At 35.3% G+C, this 27,264-nt stretch overlaps 2 protein-coding genes across 2 annotated transcripts in view; both read left to right on the top strand.

Moving 5' to 3' along the window:
- The window catches only part of GLIPR1L1 (GLIPR1 like 1), a 30,907-nt gene extending 30,684 nt beyond the window's left edge, over positions 1–223 (top strand). The window contains 2 exon segments of the mRNA XM_035002879.1: positions 17–43; positions 132–223. Of these exon segments, the coding sequence (XP_034858770.1) occupies positions 17–43; positions 132–223 (119 nt within the window).
- Positions 224–8,076: 7,853 nt separating this feature from the next.
- Positions 8,077–27,264, top strand: part of GLIPR1L2 (GLIPR1 like 2) — a 23,411-nt gene continuing 4,223 nt past the window's right edge. Inside the window, exons 1-3 of the mRNA XM_035001959.1 lie at positions 8,077–8,624; positions 11,024–11,269; positions 13,090–13,193. Of these exons, the coding sequence (XP_034857850.1) occupies positions 8,394–8,624; positions 11,024–11,269; positions 13,090–13,193 (581 nt within the window). The 5' untranslated portion in view covers positions 8,077–8,393. The remainder of the gene's footprint in view (positions 8,625–11,023; positions 11,270–13,089; positions 13,194–27,264) is intronic.

The raw sequence follows: 27,264 nt of genomic DNA, 5'->3' as shown, positions 1-27,264 counted from the left end.
TTTCTGTCTACCTTAGGTAATAAAGAACGTGATAAACCGGAAAGTATGTATCAAACTATTTCAATATTGATTCAATTACTTCCTCCCCTTGAAACTAAATGGAGCTTTTAACTGTTGTGTTTTATTGACAGAATATCCAGATTGGAATCCACAGGGGAAGACACCTCAGCAGATATCATGTAATCCATTGTGCCTAGTTCCTGTTCTTCTGAGACTATTTTAATTATCATTCATATATAAGAAAAGTTCTCAGACATGACAATAAACAAGCAGTTTATGACTAAACGTAACTCTCATCAGTTTAACTCTTAAAACTTCTACACTCTTATCTGTTATCTAAATTTAATGCCTGATTTTAACAAAAGATGTATTGAGTATAGAAGGGTAACAGTAAAAAAAGAAAAAATTAAGGATTTTTTTAATGCAATTTTACATTGTATCAAGAGTCCCACTCTCTAATTTTCTAGATTGTCATTTTAGTTACAGTAGACTTAAAGAACATTTCAGATATTAAATATTTTCCTTATATTCCAGTGGTTTCCTTTAAGAATATCATCAACATTATTCAGAAACAAAATGTTATTGAGGAAAGTTTCAGATAGCGTGTAATGTCATATCAATAGTTGGGGAAATGGATAGGAACAGATTAAACTAAAAGGGAAATCAATTAAATTTTAAACCTTCAAAAGGTAAATGTATGTTCTTTTAGGAGATTTTATTTTAAAATGTGCCCTGTATAAAATAACAGGATATAAAGAGTATACCTTTTAAAACCTATACAACTGTAGTATAGTTAACAACACCTCTACAAACCAAAGAATCAGTCAATCCTGCCATTTCTTTTGTCTGAAGATTATAAAAAAAAAAAAAAAGAAACTCAAATTATTCAATGAATTCAGTTTTAAAAATCAGTTATGTTGAATTGTTGACTTCTATGGGCTAAAATATCTAGATCTATTTCTTCTCAACTAAAGCAACCACCAACTACCTCCACTATAAGTATTAAAAATAATTTTTAAATATATTTGTAAACAGAAATTTTTTTTGAGAGAAAGAGAGAGCAAGCAGGAGAGGAGCAGAGGGAGAGAATGTCAAGCAGACTCCATGCTCAGTGCGGGGTCTGACGTAGGGCTTGATCTCATGACCCTGAGATCATGACCTGAGGTGAAATCAAGAGTCAGATGCTTAACTGACTGAGCCATCCAGGCACCCCTAAATGTATTTTTAACATGACTGAGAGTTGTTTTGTTTATACTGCCATATACCTAAGAATTTCCACATAGCTGGAGGATTGTTGTTATTCTTAAAAAAAAAGCCAAATTATTTTATATTTCAGATCTGTTTGTATTAGTCAAGGTTCTCCAGAAAAACAGAACCAACAGAGAGAGAGAGAGACAGAGACAGAGACAAAGAGGAGAGGTTTTATAGAATTGGCTTACACAACTGTAAGTTAGCAAGTCCGAAATCTGTAGGGCAAGCTGGCAGAGTGGAGATTCAAGTAAGAGTTGCTGTTGCAGTCTTACATCTGAAGTCTTGGAAATCAGGCAGAATTTCTATGTTGCAATCTGAAAGCAGAATTCTTTCTTCAGGAAATCTGTCTTTGCTCTAAATGCCTTCAACTAATTGGATGCAGCCCACCCTCATATGGAGGGTAATCTGTTTTACTTAAAGTCAACTGATTGTGGAGTTAATCATATCTAAAAAATACCTTTACAGCAATAGCTAGATTAGTGTTTCACCAAACACCACCATAGTCTAGCCACACTGACACATAGAGTGTCACCATAGTCTAGCCATACTGACACATAAAATTAACCATCACACTGCTATTTGTCATCATGTATATGGAATCGTTATATTTTTGGTAAAGTATTGCTATTTGTTTAACTATTGCATTGTTAAAATTCAAATCCATAATTAATTACTCCTTAACTTACAGTATGAAATAACCTAAAGGTAAACTGATACATATACATATATTTTGTATTGTTTATTTTTGTGTTGTCTTTGTGGATTTTTTTGAATTAAACTTTTTCATGAATAATTAAAATAGCCTGATTTTTAATATAATCACCTCCTTATCTTCTTCAGACACCTTATTCATTCAAAAGCATGTTTCCTTAGATCAGATTAATTTAAATTCTACAGAACACATAAAAATGAATTTTTATAGAATTATATCCTCTGATTTTGAAGAAATATTTCTCAGAATATTAAATTGGCACTGCTATGGAAACTTGCAAGTAGTGGTAGTTCTTAGAAAAGGGGGTCTCTATTTGCAGACTTCTCTATGCTGAAGTTGTGAACAGAAGCTTGATAGGTGGAGTACCTCTGCCTTACTGAGTGGGGCTTCCCCTCATTGGCAAGAAGAATAAATTCTGGGTCAAGGAGTTGTCTTTCCTATTCCTTATGATCGTAACCACAGACTCTTCAAAGGACATGTTGGGAGACCTGTCATCACTAGCAATTCTTTTACTCTGAGAAAATCTTGTTCTTAATAGTGACCTTAAGTAACCCTCCTATTTCATTCAGTTTGCAATTACTAAACAAACTGCTCTGGGTTTGGCCTTTTCAATTTGCTGAAGGCAGTTAACTCAGGATTTAAGCAGTGCATTCTTTTTGGGGGATCCTCTTGTCCTACTAGGTTATGTTTGAAATTCCCACAAATTTGACTAATCACTTGGAGGTAAAGTGATCAGACTCATCAGTCTTAGCTGGGCCAGGTTTATCTCATTCTTACCCCCTGGGAAGGATCATAAACAGATTTTTAAACAGTAGTCTCTATAGTTTTTTTTTATTATGCATCCCTATCAGTAAAAAGCAAAACAACAACAACAACTATATATATATATAGTTTTAGAAAGTTATATATAGTTATAGAAAAACACACTAAACCCAGGGCATTCCCTAACAAGTCAGGAGGTTGGTGACCCTATACTTAAATCAAAAGTATTCGTGTATCATTTAATTACATGTATTATGTGTACTTTTATAATAGAGCAATATACATTTTAAATACCAAAACTGAACCTGAAAGGGATGACATAATAATGAATTAAAAAACAAGTGCTAAAGAGAGGTTTATGCCAAGAAGATGATAAGAATCAACTGATACTCAGGATGCCTGGGTGGCTAGTCAGTTAAGTGTCTGCCTTCAGCGCAGGTCATGATCCCAGGGTCCTGGGATCGAGTTCCGCGTAGGGCTCCTTGCTCAGCCGGTAGCCTGCTTCTCCCTCTGCCTACCACTCCCCCTGCTTGTGCTCACTCTCTTTCTCTCTCTCTGACAAATAAATAAATTTTTAAAAAAGAATGAACTGATACTGTTTGCTTGTACTTGCGTCTTTACAACTATAATCTGCAATTTCCTTTCAGCAAGACATATGATCATTTTGTAATGGTTGGCTTAGTTAAAACCCGGTAATATACTCTGTAACTAAATTTACCCGGGTTCATACACTGCAGCAAAAGGAATAAACAAATCCCCAAATCATCACTCCCTGTAGAATTACCATTTTTCCTAAGGAAAGCTATGTACCACTTGCCATTGCTCCCTGTCAAAAAACGCCAAGGACTCACCTGCACATATTGGATTTGCTCCTTATCAAAATAACTCAATAAATATATAATAAAATGCATAACGTATCTGACATCATACTACGGGTTAAAAATTTACTTTAGTCCTTGTCAATATAAGTAAAAATGAGATAGTGTTTATTAATAGTATTAATTTAATAATAGTAATACCTAACACTAAGTAAGGTTTACAGTGTGCCAAGCATTAAGTGCTTCACATATAATAATTATATAATCCTCTCAATAATTCTGTGAGGTAGGTGCTATTAATTTTCCTTTCTTGAACTACTAGTAGGTTTAAACATATTTTTATAAACTTCATTCAAATTTACAAATATATTTTTTGAGAGTTAAGATAGTGTAAGGGAGGGGCGCCTGGGTGGCTCAGTCGTTAAGCATCTGCCTTCGGCTCAGGTCATGATCCCAGGGTCCTGGGATCGAGCCCACATCGGGCTCCCTGCTCCACGGGAAGCCTGCTTCTCCCTCTCCTACTCCCCCTGCTTATGTTCCCTCTCTCGCTGTGTCTCTTTCTGTCAAATAAATAAATAAAATCTTTAAAAAAAAAAAAAAGATAGTGTAAGGGAATGCTATCCTTTGGTCAAGGATTCCTAGGAGTTATTGCATACATACCACTCTAAATAAATACTGACCTCAAGAATACAGAAGTAATATAAATTAAGGTGTCAAAATTTCATATAAATATTCCCAGATTTATATTCAATTTTATGGCTTTGACTTTTAGGTAGAGGCACACTATATCTTATTTCCTGAGGCCCAAACTCATCCTGGAAGCTGATTATATACAGTACATCTTATCTATATGTGAAAATAATAGATGCAGCATGAAATTTCCACAGTTTCTGGCTCTTTTTTTTTTTTTTTCGGTCAATTGCCTGCTTATCTCCTTCATTTATTTTTCTAATTGTGCTGTTCATTTTCTTAGGAATTTTATTTTATTTTATTTATTTTTTTTTTTAAGATTTTATTTATTTATTTGACAGCAAGAGAAGGAACACAAGCAGAGGGGGAGTGGGAGAGGGAGAAGCAGGCTTCCCGCTGAGCAGGGAGCCCGATGCGGGGCTCGATCCCAGGACCCTGGGATCATGACCTGAGCTGAAGGCAGACGCTTAACGACTGAGCCACCCAGGCGCCCCTTCTTAGGAATTTTAAATGATTCTTAAATGTACCTTGATGGCACATCCATGATTTTAATCCTTTGACATTTATCTAGCAGATACCTTTCTCAGTTGTCTATTTACATTTTAATGAACTAACATCTATCTTTCCATTTTTGAATGTTGCATCTTATTTGTACCATCAGTTTGGTTTTCATCTTATAACACTTCTCATGCACCATTATCGTAATTTGAATTTTTGAATTATAGAAAAGATCAATCAAGTGAAGACTGACATAAAAGTGAAAGAATAAGAGTAAAGTAAAAACAGTATGTCTCCCCAATAACATCTCTATGGACAACAAAAAAGTCTTTAGACTTATTGCATGATCATTCTCCTTAAGTGTACATAAAACATGTATTTTTAAACTTGCTAGTTTTTATCAAAATCAGAGTGTAGAATTAGAGTATTATTTACCTAAAATTTCAAGCACAATGTACAGAAACTGAAAACAAGCCCAAAGCCATCTGAGATAAGCAAGAGACTTAGCCTATATCCTAAAATTACCTATACTTTTCAAGTGAAGGCAATAGCTCTGTAGACACAGCAGAAAAGTAAATGGATATTCAAAAAGAACATCTGCAGCAGAACTTTAGTAAAATAAATAATTTAGTGATAATTTATTTTTCACACTGCTTGTAAAGAAATAGATGATTCTGTCAATACCCTCTAACAATTCCAATGCCTTCAAGAAATTTAATGTGTTAAATTATATGACCACTTTCAAAATTAAAAAAGTTAAAACTTCTTTGAGGGCTAGACAAATAGGCCAAAATTTCAAAGTTCAAAAAGTCAAAAGGTATAAGAATTTATGAGAAAATGAACACATCTTTTGGTACCATTGGGGAAAAAGAATTTCCTTTCCTACTTATGGTCCTTCTGGCTGTACTAAGAATCAAATTGGCATGAGACAGATTAACAAAAGAAAATTAAACTTTATTTTGTATGTATGCAGAAGCCAAACAGACATAGAAATTCCAAAGACAGGCAAAATAAGGTATATATGTCATTCTGAACTAAAGAGAAGGGGACAGAGATCTGGGATCTCAAAGAAAAGGAGCGCAATTCACAGGAAGATGAAAAAGAGTAAATGTTTAATAAATGTTTGCTGGGCCTTTCAGAAACAATGGGACATAGAAGACTTTGATCAAACAGACCTTGCTAGGTTCCTCCCTGTCTATCAAAACTAGTTCATAGTATAATGTAGTAATCTATGGCAATAACTCTTTTCCTGGAGCAGTCCTCTATCTAAATTCTTTTTAGATACCTCCCAGTTGTGGGGAGGTAAAGAGCTTTTCCTGAATCTGCTGGGTTTTGATTGCTTTTGAACTCAAAATAATCTTCATGCCAAAGTGTCCCATCTTGGGACAGCCTGCCCTTGGCCCCTACAGTACTGATATAGAATCTGTGATTTTAATACATAAAATGTTAAACAGTGATTGAATAATCCTCAAATATTATGTGCCTCTTTAAATTTTGGAAAAATATATATTTTAGAATGTAATGCATTTGAAATGTTTCTTGGATGAAGCACATGATGTGGACCAATTCATTGAAAGACTGGATATTTTGCAAAACATTCTCAACAAACCCAAACTCTTTCTACACAAACCAAACTAAATGCCTTCATGTGCCCTTTCCCTGTACTTCCATTTTAGTCACTTGGGTTTAAAAACTAGCTCTACCACACCTATCATGGACTCAGACATATAGGCGGTCCTAAAGAAATACCTATGACTGAGTGTGGTGTCCTGCAATGGAATGGGTTGCCTAAGAGACAGTAACTTCCTTCTTAGTATAATTATTTAAGGAGAGATATAATGATCTCCTATTAGTGATGTGTCAGAGCATTTGTCCAATACATGGGACTAGTAAAATTGTCTAACATTTCTTCCTAATCTAAGATTGCATTATACTATTTATCTTGTGCTTTGATATAGCAATTTTCATAATCTAACAACATCACCAACATAATAAAGGAATTCCATCTTTCACCACATGCCACCTTCATCCCTATAGTATGCTCTGCTGGTACTAAAACACTTTTAGTCTTTTCAGATCTCCTGGTATATTTACATGCTTTTTTCCCTTTGTTTAAAATGTGCTCTGTCACCTGTATGCTTCATCTTCTTGAGGTCACATTCTCTAGAAAGGCTTCCATGGTCCTCAAAAGGGGTGTTAATTGTCCCATACATGCTGTAATAGCATTTTGGTTTTGTTTTTATCACATGGTATAAGAGTTACCAATTTGCTAGTTCTCTAAACTATAGGCTATTTGGAAGCAGAGTCTGGGTCTTTCTCAACTATCTAACACATTGCCTGGTAATAAATATTTATTAAAAATATAACGGCATGAATGAAACCATCTTGTGAGGTCTACTGCTTTCAACTGTATACATCACCATTTTTTTAAAGATTTAGTTATTTATTTTAAAGAGAAAGAGAGACAGAGAGAGAGAGCAAGAACAAGCCAGAAGGGGCAGAAGGAGAGGGAGAGGAAGAGAATCTCAAGCAGACTCCCCACTGAGCCGGGAGCCCAAGGTGAGGCTTGATCTCACCACCGGAGATCATGACCTGAGCGGAAACCAAGAGTCAGAGGCTTACCCCACTGAGCCACTCAGGTGCCCCCGTACCTCATAATTTTTAAAGCACATTTTTTTTAGATATTTTGACCAACCAACTGCCAATGCTTTCTTTGTGACAAAATTCTGTCCCATGTCAGTGAATTCAAGTACCCTGTAATGCTATTGAACACAGTATGTTATATGCAAATGTGTACCCCAAAACAAATATGTGCTTTTATTTTGTGTCTAGAACTTATATGCCTCAAAGCAAGTTTTCTTTAGCAAAATGTTTGAAGGCAAAGAGACCAAGCCAAAATCTGCTAAGACACTAACCATTTTGTCTGAAAGAACGAAATGAAAACAAAAAATGAGTTCTTACCAACTGTGAACAAGACAATTTGTCAGAGATGATGCATTCTGATATTCCAGGCTGTCTATACAGTGCTGGTGAGATGAAATGAAAATACTTTAACCTTATGAGAACTTGATGATTCCTACTCTACCCCTTAAAAGCTGAGCTTTCCATTCTTGCATTTATTCTGTGGTTCCTCGCAAAAGATTATTAAAACACTGAGAGAAAATCTCAGGGAGGAAGAAGTCCGACTTAAAGAGGAAATACTTTTGTCCATGAGGATAATAAAGGGTGCGTCCCGCACTAAATTTTCAACCCCAGAGGCAAGAATGAATGAAAAAGATTTACTGAATTTTCTTCAGTATCACGAAGTACGCTCATTTCCCCTTGCATAATTAGAAAGCTCCTCAGACATGTTCATTATTCAGCAACTGGCATTCAGTGTACAGATGGCTCATAAACGATGACACATCATCTGGTGTCAGAAATCAACTCTGGATAATATTTAGCTACCTTAGTTGAGCGAAAAGCCTGTACTCCTCTAAACGCAAGCCTCTCTTCGGTTAGTTCTGCGGAGAGCCACAACGAGCTCCTGGCCCCACACCCGGCCCTCCATTCTGCTTCTCCCTCAGCTGCCGAGAAAGCAGGCCCAGCTTGCGTGCGTTGCTGCGTAGATTGGTAGGGACGGGCCGGCGCTTGCGCACTGGCCTGTCTGCGGCGGGCCGACCATGGAGGCCCCACGGCCCTTTGCGCGGGAATGGTGCGCGCAATCACTGCCCCTGACGCGAGGAAGCCTCTTGAAGCTGCGGGGCTGGGAACTCTGGCTCCTACTGCTGGATTTCGGTTTGAACGCGGAACTTCCTCACGAAGAGGACGTACACTTTATCAATGAGTACGTGAACGTCCACAATGAGCTCCGGGGCAACGTCCTCCCCCGAGGGTCTAACTTGCGCTTCATGGTGAGGCTCTAAGGCCGTTGCCCAAACCAACAACCTCCTTGTCAGGATGCCACCCCTCGGCCTCAGACACCCGGGCACTGCTTCGCTGAGGGTGACGGATCGCGGGGAACTGCACTTTTAATTGGGGTTTAAAAATACACTCAAATAAAAAACATGTCCCTGTGACACACGGTTATTACCAAGATTTTGCACAGGGGTACTCAACTGAGAGAGTGTCTCAGTCACCTCATCCCAGTCCTGGCCTTGATTTTGCATTCCCTTACAGTGTTATTCTTCCTTTTTTCCTCCATTTCCCTCTCCTATTTCTATTTTACAGCTCATCAACTGTTCTCTTGCTACTAGTCTTTGTGATTGTCATTTAAAATGGCTGCAAAATTTATTGGATAAATATTCTCTTACCAGGCAATTAGGAGCTTCCAGTTTACATTATTAAATGATACTGCAAGGACTATTTCCATAGACATAAGTCTTTTCTTCCTTCTGGATTAGTTCCTTAGACCAATTTGAGAAATGGGATAAATAAATTAAGGATATGATATTTTTAATTTATATGATATATAGCAATTGCTATTCTAAAGGACTACGCAAACACCAGTAGTGTGTTATAACTTATTTTCACACAGTCATGGGAAGCAATGACTAAATGCTTACAAACTTGGATTTAAGAGTTAGACTTCCTGGATTTAAATCCAGGCTCCACAATTTACTGACTATAAGTAGCTGTAAGTAAACTACTTAACTTGTTTTGTGTTTTAATTACTTCCTTTGTGAAGTAAAAACAATAATAATAATGCATAACTCATGGGATTATTTTGAGCATTAAGTGAAATAATGCATAAAAAACACAGAATAGGGACTAATACACAGTAAGCATGTGATGGGTAAAAATATGCAAAACAAGGCAATAGAAGCATTGGAGCATTGTTTGCAAATGGAAAGCTATCTAAAAGGCCATTAATAGGGGAATGGTCACAGTTATTCTATAGTATCCATACTACAGAATAATACTGTGTTGACTTTGTAAAACTTAGGTAGATCGAGTTGTGCTAAAATGGAACAATCTCTCTAAGTGAAAACTGCCAAGTTGAAGGCCAGTTATATTGTGTTTGGTATGATTACAATAGTACAGAAAAAAATCACCCAATACCTACCTAAAACTTCCCCACTTATATCTATATTTGAATGTGTTTGTATGAATATGTATATAGAGATAGAGAAATGCATACATAAGCAATTTTTTAAACAATTATTACCTTTGGGGAGGAAAGTGGGGGGATATTCTAAAGGAATATTTATTTTCTATATTTTCTATATTTATGTATAATCTATGAAATTAAGAAAACTCTAAGGAAATCTTAGTATTGGTTTTCAGAAATGTTTATTTTCAGATATATTGTAGCATGTATAAAGCATTTTGTTTTTACAACTATTTTGCTGATTTATCTAAGTGTATTGTTTTTGCTCTTGTCCTTAAGCAGTGAACAAAATGAGTCTCTAAATAATGATAAAATTACACATTTCTGGATCTTTCTAAATAGCTAGCCAGGGAACAGTATCTTGAGATATTTTCTTACATTTCTGAGACTATCCATAAAACTTTACATGTGCCTCTTTTATAATATTCACCAAGTATCACTATGTGTTAAAATTTTATATTTATAAAATATAGAAGACAAAATTTATGCCTGACTTTGTATTTTATTCCCCACATTACAAGAGTTTGCATATACTCAGGATTCAATAAACATTGAATAGATGTTCATTTATTTAGATGAATATTTTAAATTATTGTATTACCATGTATGAAAGGAATGAGATTAAAAGTATATATTCTGAGCAGACTACATGTAAGAGTATTATAACCATTTGCATCATCTAACAATATGATTTTTATTTTATTTTTTATTTATTTATTTTTTAAGATTTTATTTGAGAGAGAGAATGAGAGAGAGAGCACAAGCAGGGAGAGTGACAGGCAGAGGGAGAAGCAGGCTCCGTCTGAGCAGGGAGAGGAGAAGCAGGGAGAGCCCGCTTCTCCCTCTGCCTGCCACACAGGGAGCCCGATATGAGACTTGATCCCAGGACCCTGGGATCACGACCTGAGCTGAAGGCAGATGCTTAACTGACTGAGCCACTCAGGCACCCTAACAATATGATTTTTAAATTACAGTTAAATGGATAGTCCTTTGCCTCAGGAAATAGTTATTTCATTTATGACTAACTCAAAAGCATTTTCTCCCATAGAAATTCCACAAACAAGCCCATAATCACAAAGTTAGAATTGTTTTCCTTAAATAGAATATGAGAACTCAAGGAAAATAATTTAGAGAACAACAACAACAAAAAAAAAACCCTCATTATTATTATTTTGTTTCCTTTGCTTTTTGCATTTTTTTCAGACTTGGGATGTAGCTTTGTCACGGACTGCTAGAGCATGGGGGAAAAAATGTGTGTTTGAACATAATAATCATTTAGAAGAACTAAACATGGCCCATCCTAAATTTAATGGTATTGGTGAAAATATATGGGTCGGACCTGAAAATGAATTCACTGCAAGTATTGCTATCAGAAGTTGGTATGAAGAGAGGAAAAAGTACCATTTTGAAAATGACAGTTGCTCTAGTGACTGTTCTAATTATAAACAGGTATCTAATTTTTATATTAATTCAATAGACTCCTTAATTGCTTTCCTACCAAGTTTTTATTGATTGTGTTTCAATTTTATAAATAACCTCAAATGGTAAAGTTATTACTTCTAATAGAGTCAAAATTCTAATCAGTCCTAGATCTTCAAAATGTCTGTAATTCCATCTATTATGTGAACCATACAGTTAAAACATTCCTTTAAATGTAGTAAATCTCATCTCCATACCCAGAAATGAAGGGTGCTTTTCTAAAAGTAATAGACACACACTGGAAAAGGAAGAAACCAGCAAATAAAAATTATCTGTAAATTTTTGACTATAAACATAAGTAAAAGACTTGATATTTTTTGCACAGATCAGTACACAATCAGTGTATAACTGATTGATTAAAGCATTTTAAGAGCAAATTAATAGCCTTATTTTCCTGTCTCCTAACAATCCACCTTTACACTTTATACTCCAAGAATACTGAACCACTTGCTATTTCCTCTACATACACTTACTATTTCACTGTCACATTATTTATAATCATCTATTTACATATGATACTACACTGAGTACAGAGAGTTATCTTATCCATACATTCTCAACACAAGAACATAACATTATCTTGGTCTTCTATAAATATTTGTATCAGTAATCAAAATATTGGTTGAACTTCTAAGCTGATTTAAGAGATGATTATTTTTCAATCAATAGACTATGATGTCATGTTTTATGCAGAACTTAAAATCTTGTAATTTTTTCATGTTGAATTCATGTCTTTAAGTTCCATCAAATGAATCATGTTTCAAAAGACGTTTGATCCATTCTTTCTTCTTCTAGAAAGTTATAGTGGTTCTCCATTGTTTTACTCATATCAAAGCCAGACTTCTTAATATGATTTTAATAATCCCAGCAAATTAACCAAGTCTACTCCATGATCTACTCCTGTTATTTTTTACTCTTTAATTCTGGTATCCTAGACATTTTTGTTTCCTGTATTTGACCTGCTTAACTCCATTTCAACTGCTGCAGACATTCTATTCTCTATTCTTTTAATGTATCACTCTATTTCTTTAAGAATCACATTTTTAAAACCACTAAAGCTTGGGATAAAGAGAAAAGGAGACCAGAAACTGTTTCTCTCTTCCACAGATGTTAACAGACAAGTACTTTTTTGTTATGTGGAAGTATGAGAAATACTAAAGCCATACAGAGAATTTCTGGAATAGCTTCAGTCATTCTCATATTGTCACTCCAATTCAAGACCTGTTTTTCTTTTTATAGAAACCAGCTCTTTTATATATATATTTTTTAAATTGCAGGCCCAGACTCTATTTTATTTTATAATGGAATTTGCCCAACAAAAGAAGAGAAATGCTGACCACATTCAATTACTCTCTATTCTTATATTGCTTTTCCTTCCCTTCTGTAATCTTGATGTCATTTTTCTCCTTTCTAGTCACAACTTCCAGTCTTCTAAAACATCTCCTCTCTTTTCCCTCTTCCTCTCTGTCAATAACCTAGAACTCTCAGATTCAACGGGAGTTTGAAAATTGATTCAGTATGTGTGCCTTTGGCTCTAAAACTCTCTGGATCAGTGTTTCTCAAACTCTTTATCCTAAGGCAAAACCTGCTAAAGGTTTCTCTAAATAGAGTTTGGGAAATGCTTCCCTAAATCTATGACAATTCTCTACCTGCATCCAAATAAAGAATACTTTATATTCCTTAAATTGCTTGGTTAATGGTTCTTTGTGAATTGAATATATTATTGTTTATAACATGACAGAGTAAATGTTTAGAATCAAATTTTGTTTTCTTTGAAAACTTTATTTTAGCTTGTTTGGGACACATCTTACAAAGTTGGTTGTGCTGTTACTTCATGTACAAGAGTTGGACGTATTAAATATGCAGTGATTTTCATATGCAACTATGCACCAGGGTAAGTTATTTTAAATTTTAAAAGGAATATAAAAATAAATTGGGAACTTTTCAAGGTTAAGTTTTCCTACTTTCAAAATATTCTTCTGTCTTTGTGAACTGTAAAAGAATTAAATATAAGATATTGAAGATTTTAAATTGAAATAGTTTAAATTCTATAATGAAAAAAGTCATATTTTGGAGATATTGATTTAACATTCAAATTAGCCAAGTATTACTTCCTAAAAGAATTTTAACTTCAGTATTATTTCATAATATCTAGCCTAATTAGCATAGGATTTAAGTTATTTTCCAAAATAGTTTATTCCCATATTTATAGTAAAAGTCAAAAATAAGGTTAGATGTGTTGAAATGTATGTTGTAAGAATTGTTTCAGGAGTGCCTCAGTTTTGCAACTAAAGACACTTTTAATTGACCATCCTTCACAAGTTGCATTATTATTTGAGGCTAGTCTCATATAAAAAATCATAATATCTCAAAGATGCAAGAGTACTTCAAAAGTCTTCTTTTGGGCATTCCTATACACCAACAACAAGACAGAAGAAAGAGAAATTAAGGAGTCGATCCCATTTACAATTGCACCCAAAACCATAAGATACCTAGGAATAAATCTAACCAAAGAGACAAAGGATCTGTACTCAGAAAACTATAAAATACTCATGAAAGAAATGGAGGAAGACACAAAGAAATGGAAAAACGTTCCATGCTCATGGATTGGAAGAACAAATATTGTGAAGATGTCAATGCTACCTAGAGCAATCTACACATTCAATGCAATCCCCATCAAAATACCATCCACTTTTTTCAAAGAAATGGAACAAATAATCCTAAAATTTGTATGGAACCAGAAAAGACCCCGCATAGCCAGAGGAATATTGAAAAAGAAAAGCAAAGCCGGTGGCATCACAATTCCGGACTTCAAGCTCTATTACAAAGCTGTCATCATCAAGACAGCATGGTACTGGCACAAAAACAGACACATAGATCAATGGAACAGAATAGAGAGCCCAGAAATGGACCCTCAACTCTATGGTCAACTAATCTTCGACAAAGCAGGAAAGAATGTCCAATGGAACAAAGACAGTCTCTTCAACAAATGGTGTTGGGAAAATTGGACAGCCACATGCAGAAGAATGAAACTGGACCACTTCCTTACACCACACACAAAAATAGACTCCAAATGGTTGAAAGACCTCAATGTGAGACAGGAGTCCATCAAAATCCTAAAGGAGAACACAGGCAGCAACCTCTTTGACCTCAGCCGAAGCAACTTCTTCCTAGAAACATCGCCAAAGGCAAGAGAAGCAAGGGCAAAAATGAACTATTGGGACTTCATCAAGATAAAAAGCTTTTGCAAAGCAAAGGAAACAGTTAACAAAACCAAAAGACAACCGACAGAATGGGAGAAGATATTTGCAAATGACATATCAGATAAAGGGCTAGTATCCAAAATCTATAAAGAACTCATCAAACTCAACACCCAAAGAACAAAGAATCCAATCAAGAAATGGGCAGAAGACATGAACAGACATTTTTCCAAAGAAGACATCCAAATGGCGAACAGACACATGAAAAAGTGCTCAATATCGCTCGGCATCAGGGAAATCCAAATCAAAACCTCCATGAGATACCACCTCACACCAGTCAGAATGGCTAAAATGAACAAGTCAGGAAACGACAGATGTTGGCAGGGATGCGGAGAAAGGGGAACCCTCCTACACTGTTGGTGGGAATGCAAACTGGTGCAGCCACTCTGGAAAACTGTATGGAGGTTCCTCAAAAAGTTGAAAATAGAGCTACCCTATGATCCAGCAATTGCACTACTGGGTATTTACCCCAAAGATACAAAAGTAGGGATCCGAAGGGGTACGTGCACCCCGATGTTTATAGCAGCAATGTCCACAATAGCCAAACTGTGGAAAGAGCCAAGATGTCCATCGACAGATGAATGGCTAAAGAAGAAGTGGTATATATATACAATGGAATATTATGCAGCCATCAAAAGGAATGAGATCTTGCCATTTGCAACGACGTGGATGGAACTGGAGGGTATTATGTTGAGTGAAATAAGTCAAACAGAGAAAGACATGTATCATATGATCTCACTGATATGAGGAATTCTTAATCGCAGGAAACAAACTGAGTGTTGTTGGAGTGGGGGTTGGGGTGGGAGGGATGGGGGGACTGGGTGATAGACACTGGGGAGGGTATGTGCTCTGGTAAGCGCTGTGAATTGTGCAAGACTGTTGAATCTCAGATCTGTACCTCTGAAACAAATAATGCAATATATGTTAAGAAAAAAAAAAAAAGAAGAAGAAGAAGAAGGTAGCGGGAGGGGAAGAATGAAGCAGGGGAAATCGGAGGGGTAGACGAACCATGAGAGACGATGGACTCTGAAAAACAAACAGGGTTCTAGAGGGGAGGGGGGTGGGAGGATGGGTTAGCCTGGTGGTGGGTATTGAGGAGGGCACATTCTGCATGGAGCACTGGGTGTTATGCACAAACAATGAATCATGGAACACTTCATCTAAAACTAATGTTGTAATGTATGGGGATTAACATAAGAATAAAAAAATGAAAAAAAAAAAAAGTCTTCTTTTGAAGAAATTTGAATTCTTTCCCCTTACTTACCATGTTATTATTTACTCTACACCTGAATACCTTTCTATGATGGGAAATAACTACCTTCCAAAATAGCCTCCATCCCTGGAGAGTTTTGTTGGAAAGTCTGAAGTTCTCTTATAGGTCAAGATGATACTATAAGTAATATTATTAAAATGTCCAACTAAGTGAGAAAATATCCTAATCAATATGTCAAGGAAACAGTAAAACATTGACTACACACTAGGATTAAAAAAGAATTTCTGCCAAATAAAATGCTCTGGGGACTAAACCAAAAAGAAAAAACAAACAAACAAAAAACCATCGATTACTTATTACTGATTGTATTCCTCTGGATAGGGAAAATAAGAACTATGATGTAAATCAAATTAAACTGAGAAATCTCCTTCCTGACCCTGTTTTGTGACCCTGAACGCAGTCATGCAAAACACGTCCAGGATGTGGAGTCATTATAAAACTTCTTAGGCTTCCTTTCATTCCTACAGACCGAAAGCATTGGGACAATATCTATTACAGGGAGAAACTTTTGAAAGTTAACTGCTGATTGGTATTGAAAATTCAGAGAACCAGGTACTGAATTAGGGAGGAAAGAGGTTCCCTCTGGGTCACTAGTCTTCATTTATGCACTCAGCAACTCTGTACAAGGCACTGATCTATCTACCAACAAGATAAAAGAAGGCTGAACCATATTTAATTTGTAGTCTTGGAAGGGAGACAAACAATAAATAAATAAACACATAAATAAATAATATTTAATTAGATAATAAAATATGCCATAAAACATAAAGCAAGATAAGCAGATGGAATATGGAATATAGATAGGGTATTTATAAGAGAAAGTGGCATTTGGTCTGAAGATGACTAAAGAATATTTCAGATAGAAATAAGAGCGTAGGGGCGCCTGGGTGGCTCAGTCATTAAGCGTCTGCCTTCCGCTCAGGTCATGATCCCAGGGTTCTGCGATCAAGTCCCGCATCAGGCTCCCTGCTCAGCAGGAAGCCTGCTTCTCCCTCTTCCACTCCCCTTGCTGTGTTCCCTCTCTCGCTGTGTCTCTCTCTGTCAAATAAATAAATAAAATCTTTAAAAAAAAAAAAAAAAAAGAAAGAAGAGCATATACAAAACTTTTCAGCTTGGAATGAGTTTAGCATGTTTGAGAAATCAATAATTGGTTAGAGGTAGGAGTTGAGGTAGAAAGTTAGGTGACAGCTATACCAAATAGCATGTTAAGGATTTTGGAATTTATCCTAAGTAATGGCCAAGTCAATGGAAAGTCTTAAGCAAGTGAGTGACATGATTTTATCTATGTTTTGAAAAGAACCTTAAAAAAAAAAGTTATCCTTGATATTGTATTGAGCATTGAGTATAGGGAAATATGGGTACAAAGAGGAAGAAAGCACAATTAGATTGTGTCTATATTACAGGCTATAGACTATGGTATTCTTTTTTTAAGTAAGCCCTATACCCATTGTGGGGCCTGAAATCATGACCCTGAGATCAAGAGTAGCTTGCTGTACTGAATGAGCCAGCTAGGTGCCCCTAGTCTATTTTGGATTAGGGTTTTAGCATGTGCATCAGTTTTCTATTGTTACATAATAAATTACCACAAATTTAGTGACTTAAAACAGTACCCTTTTATTATCAAAGAGTTCTGTAGGCTGTAAGTTCATGCACAGTTGTGGCTGGATTCTCTGATCAAGGTCTTAAAGGCCAATATCAAGAACTTGACTGAGTTCTTATCTCCAAGGCTCTAGGGAAGAATCTGCTTCCAAGCACATTCCGATTGTTAGCAGAATTCAGTTCAATATGGTTATAGGACTTGGACCACATTTACTTGCTAGCTCTCAGCCAGCGGTTGCTCTCAGCTTCTAGAGCCTACCCACATTCCTTAACACAAAGCTCCCCCCATCTTCAAGTCAGCAAAACCTTCCCATAGTTCAAATCTCTGGCTTCTCTTCAGTGACTAGCCAGAGAAAACTCTCTGCTTTTAGAGTGCCCAAATTATTGAGTCAGGCCCACCTGGATAATTTTCCTATTTCAAGGTCAACTGTACCATATAACATAAATTATTAATAATGGAAGTAAAGTCCTGGGAATTATGCAAGACATGTATACCAGGGGAAGGGATCTTATGGTCCATCTTAGAATTTTGCCTATCATAGAATGGGAATTGAGAGGAAAGGAGTGTTTCTGCATATATAATGAAGTTATCTGGAGCTAATAATACTAGTTGATGGATTTGACTTGAGGGATAAATGGGATACAATAATCCAAGATGATACTTATGTCTTTAGTTTGAACAACTGGGTGAATAATGATGCCATCAACTCAGATAGGGAAAAACAGGAAATATGTTTTAGATTTGGACATATTACGTGGAAATATAAATGTGGGACATGAAATGAATCGTGAGAAGTAGAAAGTTTTATGGAAGTCTGGGATAGGTTTCTAAGCAGAGGAAACTATTGGTATAAAGGCCCTGAGATAGAAATAAATTACAGTCTTGAATGAGATCACCTTATGTGAGAGTATAGAGCTTAATTTAAGGATAAAGTCCTGGAACACTACGGTATTTCAACTTTAGACAAAGGAGATAAGAGGAAAACCTAAACAGTCCTGGTAAGGGTACTTGGAAGCCAAGTGAAAAACATGAGTCAATATGCCCAAAGTGGTTAACTGTATGAGTTGCCTCTGAAGAAATGAAAAGCACGAGGAAGGAGAGATGACAGTTTGATTTGATAGGATGAAGGTATTTGGTGACCTTAATAACAGTAGTGAATGCAGGAGTACCCCCTAAGTATAGTGATAAGTATGAAGCTACAAGATAGGATTACTCTTCTTTCCACCCACCTGTCCCATAAGCTTCTTTGTCTTGGAATTTCTATCAACCATTTTTCTTTTGATACAAATATTGGCAAGTTTGCCCCATGAAGGATCTAGGTTAGAACATATATTAGTCAACTCAGTCCAAGTTTTATTTGATATGTACTCAAAGTAGACAGTCATAGCTATCTTTCTTAAGAATAGTTAGTAGAAAAATTAACCCATCACAGTATTATGAAATAGTAAAAATGAATATAAGAGAGACAAATTGAAAATTGGAATGTGTAGGGGCTGATTGGTGCCCCCCCAAAGACATATTCAGGTCCTAATTCATAGAACTGTCAATATTAACTTATATGGCAAGAATGAGTATTGTCTTATATGGCAAAAATGTGACCAAGATAAGGATCTTAAAAGGAGGAGCTTAGCCTAGAATATTTGAGTGGCCCTAAATGCAATCACATATATTCACTTAAGAGAAGGAAAGGGAGATTCAGCACTTAGATACACAGAAGAGGAAGAAGCAAAAGGATCCTAGAAGAGGTTGGAATGATATATCCATAAACCAAGGGACTTCTGGAGCCACCAGAAGCTGGAAGAGTCAAGGAAGTCTCCCCATGAGTCTGTGGAGGGAGCACAGTCCTGCCAACACCTCGATTTTGGACTTCAGGTCTCCAGAACTAGGAGAATAAATTTTCATTGTTTTAATCACCCAGTTTATACTAATCTGTTAAAGTAGCCACAGGAAACTAACACAGAATGGAAGAATAAAACAGATTTGCCATAGAGAAAATATAAATCAATGACAACCTTGAAACATTCTCTCAGAACACAAAGATGAAGAATAGAAATCAAAATTTGTATGAAAAAAGAAAGGAAATATATAGGGCAGATAAAATCTATAAATTGGTGCTCCTAAAGAACAGAGAAGAATAAATGGAATGTAAATAATAATAAAAGAAAAGAGAATGTTTCTAATCTATAAAATACTCATATAAAGATTAAGATAGCTCATAAGGATCAGAAAAAATGAACTGAAACATATTTATATATATCAATTCTAGTGATTATTCTTCACTTTCAAAGATATGACTCATATTTCTAAACAAAATAAAGTATAATTTTAAAAATATCAATTAGATTAGTCTTGAACTTAGATACTGGAGTTGGTACAATCAAATATGACCATGAGAAGTTAAGCTTCAGTGATAGGTCATTTTATAAACTAAGCTAGGAAAAGATGTAGTATGGAGGAAAAGGATTTGTTTATTTTTGGACATGTTGTATCTGTAGGTGACTGCAGGACCTTTCATTTAATTAAATATATATTTGTAGTAGGTACACCAAACACCGACTAGGCAAGAGAATTCCATATTTTTTTATATGGTGTCTATCCTGAAAGCGCTTATACTCTTTTGGGAAGGACATATGTAAAAATAAACAAATAAATAAGTAAGTAAATAAATAAAAAGCAACATTAACAAAATGCATACATATGTATATTTTAAATAGAAAGGAGTTGTTGTAAAAGCAGGTATGAAATCATAGAAACAATTACCTGAATATAGATTTAAAAGCAGTCAGCTTTGATGCATAGATGATGTGTATTAGAGGGGAAAAAAAGGTCAATAGGTAAGGTAAGAGATCTGGGATTGAGGAAAATGACTTGAATCTAATGCCAAAAGAAGTAAATGATAGTGTCCAAAAGCATTTAGTAAAGAAAATTTTCTTTATTTAATAGTTAAAGAAATAGAGTCTGGCAGGTGGTGCCATTTTCTTTACTTCATAAACAGATAGCTAGAATATATTTTTCCCAGCCTCCCTAGAAATTTGGTGGGGCCCTGTGACAAGCTCTGGCCGATGGAATATAGGCCACTTCAGACCTAGTCTTTAAAAACTTCCCACATGATCCTTCACACTCTTGATCTTCTTTCATCTGCTGGCTGGACACAGAGGATCTGGTAGAAGATTCAGTTGTCCTAGAGGGTGGCACAGCCACAGGATGAAGTAAGTGAGCCATTGTCCCAGAATGACTGCTCAGAGGAAAGTTCTGTTCTACCACTGTTAACACCTATACTTCCATTACCTGAATTCTGCCTGTCGTCACATGGAAATGGTGAAGAAAGGTCAGATCAGGATATAGTTTGAAGATGGAGCTGATAATACCTGCTGATTGGTTTAACTCTAGGGGTGAATAGAATAGAATAATCAAGGATGATATCTATGTCTAACCCGAGCAACTGGGTGAGTGGTGATACCATTAAATCAGATAGGGAAGGCTTGCAAGTGAGTAGACCTTGGGGGAAGATCAAGTGTTCTGTTTCAGACACATTGGGTAGACAGACAAATGTGGGAAATGTAAATGAATCATGAGAAGGGGCTAGTCAGATGAAGGTCTAGGATAGGTTCCTAAGTAGTAAGAACTGCTGGTAAAGATGCTGGGGCAGAAATGAGTTAGTCCGGCATGAGATTACCTTGTGAGAAAGAAAGTATGGAAAATAGAACAGGAGAGACTTAAGGACTAAGCCTTACATCACTACAGTATTTCAACTTCAAGCAAAGAGTTATCAAAAGAGTATAAAGAGAGTCTAGTGAGGTAAGAGAGAAACTAGAAATGTGCTGGCATTTTTTTAATTAACATATAATGTATTATTTATTTCAGGGGTACAGGTCTGTGATTCATCAGTCTTACACAGTTTACAGCACTCACCATAGCACATACCCTCCCCAATGTCCATCACCCTGCCACCCTATCCCACCTACCCCCCTCCACTCCAGCAACCCTCAGTTTGTTTCCTGAGATTAAGAGTCTCTTATTGTTTGTCTCCCTCTCTGGTTTCATCTTGTTTTCATTTTTCCCTCCCTTCCCCTATGATCCTCTGTCTTGTTTCTCAAATTCCTCATATCAGTGAGATCATATGATAATTGTCTTTCTCTTATTGACTTATTTCACTTAGCATAATACCCTCTAGTTCCATCCACATCATTGCAAATGACAAGATTTCATTTTTTGAGCTGCATAATATTCCATTATACACACACACACACACACACACACACACATATATATCTTCTTTATCCATTCATCTGTTGATGGACATCTAGGCTCTTTCCATAGTTTGGCTCTTATGACATTACTGCTATAAATATTGGGGTGCAGGTGCCCCTTTGGATCACTACATTTGTATCTTTGGGGTAAATACCCAGTAGTGCAATTGCTGGGTCATAGCGTAGCTCTATTTTCAACTTTTTGAGGAACCTCCATACTGTTTTCCAGAGTGGCTGCACCAGCTTGCAATCCCACCAACAGTGTAGGAGGGTTCCCTTTCTCCATATCCTCGCCAACATCTGTCGTTTCCTGACTTGTTAATTTTAGCCATTCTGACTGGTGTGAGGTGGTATCTCATTGAGGTTTTGATTTGTGTATTTCCCTGATGCCAAGTGATGTTGATGTGCTGGCATTTTAAAAAAATAACAGACTTATTTTTCCATCAGTCTCTTTTTATTATATATGAGATTGTTCTTTTTCCATGCTTTCCTGCATACATAATAATTTATGATTCAATGATATATCATATTGTAATTATTTTAGACATTTTGAATAGAAGTTTAAATACATTAAGTGCAAACAATGCATATAACCATTTGAAGCAATGACAATATGAAGAGCTATGGCAAGTTCACAAATGTTCAGTGACAACCATATCACATTCACTGCCTGGCTGTGATTTTGAGATATCATCAATAACATGTATCTCATTTGAAGAGATGGTAAAATATGAGAAGATGTGCATCTTAAAATTATGAAATACGTATATAACTGGAAGGAAATAGCTATAAAACAATATGTATCCTTAAAATAAAAACATGTTATATGAAATAATATTTTATTCACAATTTAGTACAACTATTACATATTTTAATATATTGTCTGTGAAGCACTAACTTTGATTTTATGAACTATTAAAGACTCGTGACTTGCAGTTTGAAAAATAATGCCAAATTAAAATACTACTCTATATAGATGTTGGGCAGCAGAGAGAAGAAAAAGAGGTTAGTGTGTAGAGTTAAAGGAAAGCTGTGTTTTATAACCTTAGTTGCTAATGCATTTTTATAAGCTAAAGAAAACCATCAATAAAAAAGAGAGAGGTAGAATATATTAGAATATACAAGGGAAGTGGGAAGAATTGAAGTGCAAGTTCTATATGGAAAAAAGCAGAAAAGAACTATAGGCAAAGTAAATGTAGAGAAATATTAATAATGACTATTTTTCTTCCTTTCTTAATGGAGTTCATAAGGAGTTAATCTATTTTATTGATCTTTCAAAAGAAAAGATTTCAGATTTATTCATACTTTCTGATTTCTTTGTTTGTTTTCTATTTTATTATTTTGTGATATTCAATCTTCCAAGTATTTTTTAAGAGTAGAGGCTGTTATATGTTGCTTTTTTTGTTAAGGTAAACAACATTTCTTTATCTTTAATCCTACTTAATATTGAAGATATTTACAGTTATATATTTTCCTCTTATTGCAACTTCTGCTGGACCTTAAAGATTTTGTATGGTATCGCCTCTTTTTCATTACTTGCAATGGACTGTAATTTTAGGTCATTTTAATAAAATATGTTTAATACTTGATACATAGTCATGATAGAAAATTCATGATAGAAAATTCAAAAGGAGAAAGTAATGTTCCCATTTCTGTCTTCCAGTTACCCTCCCCTATATTTTATCCTAAAAGATATATTCTGTGCATATACATAAGTGTATCTGTCTTTGTGTGTGTGTCTATGTGTGTGTGTATGTGTGTGTTTCCACAATTCAAACAGAAGCATACTACACCTCCTGTGGTGTTCTTTAATTTTTTTTTACTTAGTGATATGCACTGGAAGTCTTTCCATTTGAGTACACAAAGAGTTTCCAGATTCTTTTTAAGAACTTTACAGTGTTTTGTTTTGTTAATGGATGTGCAAAAGTTTATTTAAACAATGCTGTCGGGGTGCCTGATTGGCACAGCTGATTAAGTGTCTGGCTCTTGGTTTTCACTCAGGTCATTATTTTGGCGTCGTGAGATGAGTCCCACAACAGTCTCTGGGCTCAGCACAGAGTCTTCTCTCTCCTCCTTCCTGTGCCCCTTCATTGCCATGCTCTCTTTCTCTCTAAAATAAATTAAATGAATCTTGAAAAAAAATTTTTTTAAATAAAAGCAATAAACAATCCTTTCCTTTTGATGGACATTTAGACTCTTTTATTAGCTTTATCTCAAGCAATAATTATCCAGGTAGACATGTAGTTCTCACATGAGTTAGTATCATACTAATATGATTTCGTAGTCATGGAATTACTAAGTCAAAGAAGATATGTACTTTTAATTTGGGTAAATATTACTGAATATCTATCACAGTCACACTATTTTTCTTTTTTTTTAAAAAAAAAAAGATGTTTTTATTTGAGAGAGAGAGAGCGGGAAGGGCAGGGGGAAAGGGAGAGACAATCTCAAGCAGACTCGGCACTGAGCGCGGAGCCCAGTTGGAGGACTCAATCTCATGACCCTGAGATCACAACCTGAGCTGAAACCAAAAGTTGGATGCTTAAACCAACTGTACCATCCAGGCTCTCCAATAGTTATATTTTTCTAATACAGTTTTTTTACATCAACATATGAGAGGGACTATTTTTCAATTCCTTTACTAACATAATATATTTTCAAACCTTTTGCTTTATTGCTATATAAGTTCATTATATTTTTAATTTTCTTCTCCTATTTTATATGAGTTTAGTATCTTTTTGTAATTTTCAGAAAATTTGGATTTTATTTTCTGGGACCTGACTGTTCCTATACATTCACTATTTTTCTCGTAAGTTGTTGGATTTTTTTTTCAATTGTAAGAGTGTTTAAATAGCAAGAAAATTAGTTCTATCATGTAATGTCATTCACAGATGTTTTCCCAGTTTGATGTTTAACTTTTGACTTTATAATACAATTTATTTTTGCCAAAGAGAATTATTTTGTTATTAGAAAAAAGAATCAATACTTTTTTTCATGGGTTTTGAGGTGTGTGTCTTATTTAGACAAATCTTTCCAAAGTATTTTTATCCCACATTTTCTTCTAATAATTCTTTATCTTTTTAACTTTTAAATATTTGATCCACTTTGCTTTTGGACATTATGTAATCTAGTATAAGAATTAGTCTCCTGATGAAAATAACTATAAAGATCAGACAAAACATAATATAATTGCTTAGGCATTACAAAATAACCAATGCAGGGCTATGATCTTTGCAAATAGAAAAGAACTTAGTAGAAACCCTATATTTGCCTTGGTTTTCTCTGAGAGAATTCTTAAAACCATAGCCAGAGAAACAGAATCCAAGCAAAGAATGTGTTATTTTCTGAGCAAAGGAAATATCAGTGTTTATTGATGTTAAGATGCCTTGTATTCAGGACTAGGATCCCAAAGAGGAGAGGGCTGAAAAGAAGGACCCCCAAAAGTCTGTAAAAATTCTTTATGGGTCCTTGGTCAACTCCTAAGCTATACATCTCAAGGCAAGATTCTGGAGAGATTAAATAGGAACAGTTGCTTGGAAGCTGAAGACCTGCACAGAAATTTCAGAAGCTGCACAGTGCTGAGAAGACAGAGTTGCAGTCTGGGCTCAGCCAAGATGAAGAGATATTGGTCAACAGCTTGGGTCTTACCAAGCAGAACATAAAAATCCAGAAAATATGAATACGTTTGAGTATATAAAAATTTAAAATTAATTTATGGCTAAAGAAATACCATAGATATAGCCAAAGGAAAAATAATATACTGGGAAAATATATTTGTGGACTATATGGCAGAGTTAGTCTCATTAATTTACAAAGAATTCATACAAATAATGAAGAAAAAGAGAAACAATCCAAAAGAATGATTTGCAGAAGATATGAAAAGGTCATTTACTGAAAAGAAAAAAATATGGTCATTAATCATATGAAGAGAATATTCAATCTCCTTCATAACTGAAGTAACTCAAATAAAAACAAATATAAGTTATTACTTTTCACTCATCCATCTGAGAAGATAGAAGAGCTTAATTGATACTCTGCACATGTGATGGGACAATAAATTGGTATAATTTTTCTGGATTTGGCAGAATAACAAAATTTAAAATATACTTACCTTTTGATCTTGTAATCTCCTTATTAGAATTTTATCTTATTAATATCTTCATGAAAATTGGCCAAGATATATATACAAGGATACCCATTTTAGAATGTTTTAACAGCATGAAACTGAAATAAAAAAAATAATAAAACTAATGACTCCAGTAATAGCAGACTGAGCAATTAATTTACTGTGCATTATTGTATAACCATTGAAAATACTGGTGTCTTTATGTACCAGTCTCGCTTGTTAGATGAAAAAGTAAAATGCAGAACAATAAAAAGTAAGATTGGGTCTTTTGTCATAGCAGCTAGCATTACCAGAAAATATAGTGATTCAGGAAGAGAGAAATGGGAAATTTCAATTAGGCGGGTAGCTCTGCTCTACTAGTCACTCAAAGACCCAGGTTGCTCCCATCTTGTTTTTTAACCATTCCCTGGAGGCGGAATCTATGCCTACAGATCAAGTCCACGTCACAGATAAGGGCTAGCTTAAGCTCATAGTAAGGCAAAAGAAATGTGTTGTCAGCATGACCATCTCTTAAAGCGCAAGTGGGCAGTCATGCACATAGTTTGAATTCCATTGGATATAAAATTGATCACATGGCCACATCTAAGTTGCAAGGGAAGTTGGAAAACATAGCAAGGTTAGCCATTAATGTGGCAAGCTAAAATACTGTTATTTCTGTATTTTAAGAGATATTTAAATTGACAGCTAGCAGTCTATCACAATATATAAGTACTGAGAATTTTTATGAAAAAAAATACTTGTTTCTGGTAAGGAATCGTAAATCTTAGAAAGGAGGAGGGGCAGTTCTTCAGTTGTCTTAGAAAGGAAGGAAGAAGGGAATAGGTATATTTAACATATTTAGTGACAAAAAATTTCTCATGTTCCAATCTAAAGTCTATTATATTTCACTTGAAGTAGGATAGATCATATCCTGAGAATAAAGAGGGAGACAGTGAAGCTAGAATTTTGAGGGTTGGGGAAGTTTGAAAGCGTTATTATGGTTAAACAGAAGTTATCTTTGGGGAGACAGAAGGAAAGTGGAGGATGGAGACATTTTCCCCTTTAAGGTTGCCCTTTTCTGCTTCCTCCTTTCCACCATATACTTGTAAGTATTATACATGTATTACTTTTACTTATTTATTTGCTTTAACATCAACAAAGGATATCTGGATTGAGATCAGAGAAGTATTTAAGACGCTTTCAGAAGGCAATAATAACAGGATTTATAGGTCATTATATTAAGTAATGAGAAAGAGGAGGGGTGCCTGGGTGGTTCAGTCAGTTAAGCATCAGACTCTTGGTTTCAGCTGGGGTCATGATCTCATGGGATCGAGCCCTACTTCAGGGGGTCCCTGCTTAGCAGGGAGTCTGCTTGAAGATTTTCTCCCTCTGCCCCTCCCCTCACTTGCATGCATGCTCTCTCTCTAAAATAAATAAATAAATAAATAAATAAATAAATAAATAAATAAATAAATAA

This window comes from Mirounga leonina, unplaced genomic scaffold (assembly GCF_011800145.1).
Source record: "Mirounga leonina isolate KUSES-001 unplaced genomic scaffold, KU_Mleo_1.0 Mir_126, whole genome shotgun sequence".
Lineage (NCBI taxonomy): Eukaryota > Metazoa > Chordata > Mammalia > Carnivora > Phocidae > Mirounga > Mirounga leonina.
Note: the sequence above shows the minus strand (reverse complement) of the source record. Positions and strands in the feature narration are given on the sequence as shown.